At 43.5% G+C, this 8,213-nt stretch overlaps 1 protein-coding gene across 4 annotated transcripts in view; it reads left to right on the top strand.

Moving 5' to 3' along the window:
• The window catches only part of PRDM4 (PR/SET domain 4), a 28,195-nt gene extending 22,283 nt beyond the window's left edge, over window positions 1-5,912 (top strand). For all 4 annotated transcript variants that reach the window (XM_045083968.1, XM_045083970.1, XM_045083967.1 and 1 more), the window contains one exon: window positions 4,190-5,912. In XM_045083968.1, the coding sequence (XP_044939903.1) occupies window positions 4,190-4,502 (313 nt within the window). In that variant the 3' untranslated portion in view covers window positions 4,503-5,912. The remainder of the gene's footprint in view (window positions 1-4,189) is intronic.
• Window positions 5,913-8,213: the final 2,301 nt, after the last annotated feature.

The raw sequence follows: 8,213 nt of genomic DNA on the forward strand, positions 1-8,213 counted from the left end.
CCTCCAGGGATTCTAATTTAGTTGGTTAGGGATAGAGCCCTGGCTGTGGTAATTTTTAAAGCCTCCCCAAGCGACTCTGATATCCAGCCAGTGTTGAGAGCTTCTGAGTTCATCCAGATGAAAGGCTTGTTTCCACAGTGTCTCTGGCAAGTGGTACTGTGGTTTCTTCTAGAATACCACACAACTGATTTATTTAGTTCTGAGCAAAAGTTTTGCTTGAATCCACTTATGTCAGCCTCTATCCATTCACTCTACACATGTCTCTGGAATGATGCATGTAGGTTTAGTATCTCTTTAAACTCACAGACTTTAGTACTTAATGATTGCTGTCATATTCCCTTTAAACCCTCATTTCATCAGGCTTAAAGTCCTAATTTCTGCAGCTTTCCCTCTTATCACCTGGTTTCAGATTCGGTACCCAGAAGTAAAGACAATATCCTGGATGTGATCTGTGCTTATTAATAAATGGAATTACTTTCTTCCTTGATTTTGACTTTCTCTTCTTTTAGGTGATGCCTAAACTTGCACTTGCTTTTTCTGTAGCCATTTCACAGCATAATGCAATATAAATTATTTTGAGGTTAGTGATGTAACTATTTCTCCATTGAGTTTGAGAATTGGCTTAATCAGGTATTCACCAATGAAAACAATTTTCTTTAAGTGTGGATCCTCACTCTTTGTCATAATAACCCTCTTTGCCAAACTCCCATGGGATACAAAGTTTTTAGGTCATCAGAGCTTTAACCTAGTATGTAAGTCATTCATAATTAAGCACTACTCAAAATATTTTTTTAAAGATTTATTTATTTTAGAAAAGCAGAGAGAGAGAGCGCACGTGTGTGCGCACATGATAGGGGAGGGACAGAGAGAGAGAGAGAGGAGAGACTCTCAGGCAGACTCCCTGCCGAACGTGGAGCCTCATGCAGGGCTTGATCTCATGACCATGAGAGCTGAGCCAAAATCAAGAGTCGGATGCTAAAGCAACTGAGCCACCCAGGTGCCCCCACTCAAAATGTTTTTGAATGAGACTATAAATTTTCCTGTGGAGATCACTGGTAAAACTTTCAGATGTTTGCATTTTTTACCTTTAGACGTTTCAAAATGGATATAGCAGTATTGAAATTCATTTTGTTTATCTGCTTAGGAACAATCTTAGCTACAGCCCTAAAGCAAGTGCAGGAGGAGTTCCTTTCCCACAGTTTGAGGGGAGTGCGAGGCATGTGGCAGAGACTGACTTGGCCCTTTCCCTCAGAGCATCTTGAGAGCCCAAGCAGGGATGCATACTACTGGTCATCTCCGTGGTCCCATGGCTTTTTAGATACCATCTTTACAATTTATTTATTTATTATTATTTTTAAAGATTCATTTATTTATTTGACAGACAGAGATCACAAGTAGGCAGAAAGGCAGGCAGAGAGGGAGGGGAAAGCAGGCTCCCTGCTAAACAGAGAGCCCGATGCGGGGCTCGATCCCAGGACCCTGGGATCATGACCTGAGCCGAAGGCAGAGGCTTTAACCCACTGAGCCACCCAGGCGCCCCCCATCTTTACAATTTATATCTCCAGCCTTATATATCTAACCATCCACTCAGCATCTCTCAGTTGTCCACTAAGGCAACTCAAACCTGGTATGTCTAAAACTCAGCTCTTAATATTACCCCCACAAACTTGGTTTTCCCCCATTGATCATCAGCTCAGGAAATGGTGCCCCCGTTCATCCCAGTGGCTTAAGCCAAACACCTCAGAGCTGTCTTTAACTCAGTCTTCTATTCTCCATTTAGCTTTATCTAGTCAGGACCATCAGCATCTTTTGTTTGGATCAGCTCAGTCTTCCAGCCAGCCTCTCTGCTCCTGGTCTTTCTGCTTCTGTTCTTCCCAGACATGCATATACAGGCGCTGTATTCTGTCACAACAACTGGAGTGATCCCTTTAAAACATAACCCAGACTGTGTTATCTCTGCTCATAATTCCCCCACGGCTTCCCATCATACTTAGGTTAGAAAGTGTGAAAGTCCCTTCATGATGTAGTGGTATGAGACTGCCTCTCCCACTTCATCTTGACTGACTTTTCTACTCATGTTCTGCTTTAGCCACATTGCTCCCCCGCCCCTGCCAACCCTTGATGAGACTCTGGCACAGTAAACACACTTCAGGCTCAGGAGCTTGTCTGCCTGCCCCACTTCATTCAGGTTATTGCTCAAAAATGTCATCTCAGAATGGCCTTCCTTGACGATCGTTTTTGTTTTGTTTTGTTTTTTAACTATTTTTATTAACATATAATGTATTATTTGCCCCAGAGGTACAGGTCTGTGAATCATCAGGCTTACACATTTCATAGCACTCACCATAGCACATACCCTTTCCCTACCTCCTCAGCCCCCAGCAACCCTCAGTTTGTTTTGTGAAATTAAGAGTCTCTCATGGTTTGTCTCCCTCCCGATCCCACCTTGTTTCGTTTTTTCCTTCCCTCTTCCTTGACTATCTTCTCTAAAATAGAACTCCATCACTCTGCCCTGGGCTTTGTTGTTGTTTTTTTCCCCCATAGTAGTTTTTACTGTTTGATCCGATGTTATGTATTTTTTGTTTATGGTGTAACTCCTCCATTAGAACATACGCTCTGAGAAAGCAGGGGCTTAGCTTTCCACATCCCGCAACTCTGCAGAATTCCTCAGTGCCCTCTTCTGCTGGGAGAAGGTGGTAGAAATGGTAAGGAGCCAGACTTAAGAACTTCTCGCTGCGCCCTACCACTTCTTCAAGGATTTTGACCTTTTTATCTGTTTTGCATATTGAGCCTGTAAGATGTAGGGTTCAGGGGTGCCTGGGTGGCTCAGTGGGTTAAAGCTTCTGCCTTCAGCTCAGGTCATGATCCCAGGGTCCTGGGATTGAGCCCCGAATTGGGCTCTCTGCTCTGCAGGGAGCCTGCTTCCCTTCCTCTCTCTTTGCTTGCTGCTCTACCTACTTGTGATCTCTGTCTGTCAAATAAATAAATAAAATCTTTTTAAAAAAATAAATAAAATTTTAAAAAAAAAGGATGTAAGGTTCAGCTGCTCAAAAAAAGAGTTACAGAATTCCTGGTCTATATGATGTCTTAGGTTTTTTTTTTTTTTTCCAGCTCTAAGATGTCTTAGCCAGGGTTACTCAAGCCTTGACACAACTGGCATTTTGAGTTGGGTAATTTTTTGTTAAATGGGATACCATTAGCACCATAGTGAGATCCCATTATGTATTGGGCAGTTGTCAAAAATGTTCAAATTTGAATCTTCCAGTCGAGAATGTGGGGCAGCAGGAACTCCCAAGTGGCTGTTGATGGGCATGAATGTATTAATACTACCTCATTAGAGGGGCACCTGGCAGGTTCAGTTGGTAGAGCATGCAGCTCTTGATCTTGAGGTTATAAGTTCAAGCCCCATGTTAGGGGTAGAGATTACTTCAAAATAATTATTACTATATATATATTTTTTTAAGATTTTATTTATTTGACAGAGATCACAAGTAGAGAGGCAGGCAGAGAGAGAGGGGGAAGCAGGCTCCCCACTGAGCAGAGAGCCCGAAGGCAGAAACTTTAACCCACTGAGCCACCCACGTGCCGCTTCAAAATAAAATCTTCAGAAGAAATACTGCCATATTGGAAAAGTTTAATATTACCCAGTAAAGTTGAAGATGTGCATATCTTTTGATCTAATTATACCATATGTGCCCTAAAGAAACTCATGCATATGCAGACCAATATACAAATATAGAAATATTCATAGTGGTCTTTCCTGTGAAGATAAATAATTGGAAAGCACCAAAACATCCATAAACAAAAGACAAATCCGGTACCACATATAAGTTGTGGTGTATTTGTAAGTCGTATATACAGCCCTGGAAGGGAGCAAACTGCTGGTACTTGGAGCAACTTGAATAGATTTCATCATATCAGACACAAAGGAGTTAAATACAGTGTGATCCCAAACAGGCAAAGTCAAATATTAGACTCAGGTTTTAATCTTAGGGTTGTGAGTTCAAGCTCTGGTGTTGGTCTCCATGCTGGGCATGGAGCCTACTTTAAAAAAAGGGAGCGGGGGCATGATCTGATAGAATGGTAGAGCTTTTCTGACAAAGACCTGAGGAGGTTATGAAGAATAAATGTGTGCCTTACTTGTCATTTGTAACCCCAAAACAAATGTTTTCTCTCGTGTTCCTCGTAGAGAACGCCAGATCAAGTGTCCTAAGTGTGACAAGCTGTTCTTGAGAACAAATCACTTGAAGAAACATCTCAATTCTCACGAGGGAAAACGGGATTATGTCTGTGAAAAATGTACAAAGGCTTATCTTACCAAATATCATCTCACCCGCCACCTGAAAACCTGCAAAGGTCCCACCTCCAGTTCATCAGCACAAGAGGAGGAGGAAGATGATGACTCAGAGGAGGAAGAACTAGCGGACTCTGTGGGGACAGAAGACTGTCGGGTCAACAGTGCCGTGTATTCAGCAGGTGACTCTCTCTCGGCACCTAAGTAAAAAGCCAACAGTTTTGGATGGACAATGCAAAAGGGAAAAACATGCAACCGGTTATCCACTACAGTGGTTTTTATATAAAATGGTTTCTGATTTTCTTCCAGCCAAACAGTCAAAGCAGACTGAATGGGAATGGATAAAGCACTTACAGAAGAGTATCCTAATGAAAACACTCTAGAACAGATTGGGAAAAGAGAGCAGGCTAAACTGTTTTTAAGTGATGTATGGGGAAGAAAGTGTCAGCTTCTGGCGTCCGTTCCTTATTTTCCTGATAAACTAGGTGATGCATTTATACCTGAGTCCAAGCTGTCCTCCGCCCAGACAGATCAGATTTATTTGAAATTCTTCCCCTTGTTCCTTTTTCTTCCCGGCCCTGTGATGTAGTAGCACTCTAAACTTGGTCCCTGCCTCGCTGTCATCCCGATTGCTGATTGTGGTCCTGGTGTTGTGTTTTATGTAGACTGTTGTGACTTAAGTCATCCCAGAATGAATTGGAACACAGCAGTGTAAGCTTATCTGACTTAAGCTGACAAGTTTAAAGTACCACCTGCCTTAGTCTCTCTTGGCTACTTGGGAGTTTAGGGTAGATCTTCCCAGAATTTCAGCAGATGCCTCAAGGGCAAATGAAAAAGAACCAGTCAGGCAACAGGCAATGGTGGAGAAAAAAAAAAGGAGAGACATCTGGGCCACTGTCCAAAAAAACTAGCTTTGATGGAAGCCAGTTTGAGACACCTGTTTTTGTTCCTTAGAGATCTTTGTAGGTTTAGACATGTCTCTCTCTCTCCAGTAAAGCTTCTAGCCTCTAGACAAAGGGGAGCTGGAGGTGTAGTGAGTCATATAATACCTGTTGGATTATCTCCTGACAACAAGCACGTGTGGACTCAGCTGGCTAAGTGGTACCTTGGACTGTGGAAAGGAGGAGGAAATGATCCTTTATATCTGCCTTATCCTTTGAGAAAGAACAAGAAAGACACCATTAAAATGTTGCCAACTCAGAATGACGAAGGATTTCAGATATTAGTGCGTTTGCAAGGTTAGGCCTCAGTTGTCTGTGGTGAAGGGTCTCATCAGTTAAGCATGGCCGGTGTTAACGGATTTCGAAGGTATGGAAGGCTCGATGGTCACCACATGGGTGTGTTTTCAGGGTCCCAGTGTAGTTAATCCATCCATCTGATCTTTCACTTGATCTCACACATATAACCTGCTTTCAGCAAGAAGCAAACACATCGTTGAGATGACGTTGAGAGGCTGGTGGATGGAACTGCTTCTGCTCTAAAGGGCAGCCTCTGGGCTGGAGTAGAGCGGACTCTGGTGGGAGGGTTTTGCTGCTAATGTATTTATGGAATGAATGTATTTCATTCAAATCTGTATTCCTCTAGGAAGGATTAAAATAAAAACCTTTTTTAAAATACAGGTTTCTCTTGTAATCTCATTTTGTGGAAGAAGAAAGTCATTTAGGGAAAAATTAGGTATAGCTTGGTTTTGTTTTCTATGGTTAGAAGTGGAGAAAGTATTTTCTAAGTAGCATAACTTTGGGATAATATTGTATTTCTGCATAGCGGTGGCTAAATGAACTATGCTTTCTCTGTTTCCCATTCTCATGTCCGGCCCTCGTCCTCCCTAAGGGAGTGCCTTTACTGCCTTCTTGGAGAACTTGGGTGGGTGTACAGTTGAGGAACTGGGCGAGGTGGTGGTGGTTAGAGCTGGCTACTTGATACTGGGTCATGAAGCCTCTGTCGATAGCGCTGGTGGGACTGGGGCAGCTCCAGACAGCCTTTTGCCAAAGGCATCCTGAGGGCAGGCCACCTCTGTTTCCAGGAAACTTGGTGCTGAACTACCAGCTCCGGCTCTCCATCCGTCTCACTAGCTCATGCTGGGTTAATTGCCTTCATTTCCCAGCACTGGTTGAGATGCTGTCCACGATTGTTAACCTGATAGGAAAACAAGAAACCTGGGAAGTGGTTTGAGAATGTAGCTGTTGGGGGCGCCTGGGTGGCTCAGTGTATTAAGCCGCTGCCTTCGGCTCAGGTCATGATCTCAGGGTCCTGGGATCGAGTCCGGCATCGGGCTCTCTGCTCAGCAGGGAGCCTGCTTCCCTTCCTCTCTCTCTGCCTGCCTCTCTGCCTACTTGTGATCTCTCTCTGTCAAATAAATAAATAAAATCTTTAAAAAAAAAAAAAAAAAGAATGTAGCTGTTGCTTATTTACAACTATCCTTTCCATGTTTTCCCTCTTAGACTTCTATGGCACATTCTAAGTCATTCCCAGGAAATAAACCAATTGGTAACTGCACTTTTGCCAAGGGTTTACTCAGCCATCTGTTACTGTTGCCGGTGGCCTTGTCTGCTGCTGCTGTTGGAGTCAGTCTATTGTTGGGTAATGGTCACACTGAGAGGCAGGACGTGAGTTGTGGGCTCTGGAGCCCTGCCGAATGTCTGCACTCTGGGCTTTGCTGCATGATGGTTTGTATCCTTAGCCAAGTTTTGTGAACTCTTTATTCCTCTGTTAACTGTAAAAGAGAATAGTAAGTGTTCCCATTTGTAATGCTGTTTGATGTTAATACATGTAAAGGGCTACCATGGTGCCCCACATACGGTAAACAGTATTAGCTAATCGTCCAGTTTTAAATTAGCCCAGCATAGATTTCTAGTCTGTAGGTGACCCAAGAAGCTCCAGGTTTTAATACAAGTAAAAGACTCATGATTTGAGTTTTCAAGGCCAAACCTAGAAGCTAGTTTGCAGTTTTCTTGTAGTTTAATACACGAGGCTCGGTGTTTCCTTCCTTAAAAAGTGAGTTGTTCATAACCTCTCGTGTGTGCTGAGCTGAGTTCCTCAGCACATCAAAGGGCAAAGGTGACAGGAGTTAAGAGTCTCCTTTTCAGCACGTTGGCCTGTGTACACGCTTGGAGGTAAACACCTTCAGCTGTGTCCTGAGGAACATGAGCGTACCAGAAGCTCTCAGCCCGTCATCAGGTATGTGAACTTGTAGTATCTGATCGCCAAAGCTGCATCGTAGGGCCAGACACTCCAAAATCGCCTATCTGCATGTATACAAGTGACTACTGTGTTAGGGGTTGAATTGTGTTACCCCAAGGTTCATATATGGAAGTTCTGACCGCTGGTACCTCAGAAGTATGAGCATATTTGGAGATGACGTCTTCGAAGAAGTGATTGAGTTAAAAATGAGTTCCTTCATCCGTGTCACTGGTCTGGTAAAGGAAACGGACACGGGTGAAGATCACTCATCTGTAAAACAAGGAAAGAGGCCTCAGAGGAAACAACTCTGCTGATACCTTGACCTCTGACCTCTGGTCTCCAGAACTGTGAGAGAACAAATTTCTGTTGGTTAAGTCAGCCAGTCTGTGGTACTTTTTTATGACAGTCCTGGCAAGCTCAACAGTGGCCAACTGAAGGTGGCATCTTTATGATGATTGCTCAATGAGGAGGAGCTTCCAGAAGCATGGTGATAACTGTAACCTCAGCTTTGCAAATCCCCGTGAGCAACGTAAATGGCAGGAGCAGTTCACCGTGGTGTGTCCGGTCCCAGACCCTGTGCTTCTGGAAGGGATAGAATCACCTTTCAGCAATGTTTTGTTCCTTCATTTTACTTGCGTATACACACCTTGAGAGTCATGAAGTGCCCCAGACCCATGTAGTCCTCAGACAAGGACAAAGCTCTCAAAAACAGTCTGAGTACCGGCGCAGTTTAAGGCAT

The sequence above is a fragment of the Mustela putorius genome, unplaced genomic scaffold (genome assembly GCF_011764305.1).
Source record: "Mustela putorius furo isolate JIRA1106 unplaced genomic scaffold, ASM1176430v1.1 tig00000738_pilon_pilon_pilon, whole genome shotgun sequence".
Lineage (NCBI taxonomy): Eukaryota > Metazoa > Chordata > Mammalia > Carnivora > Mustelidae > Mustela > Mustela putorius.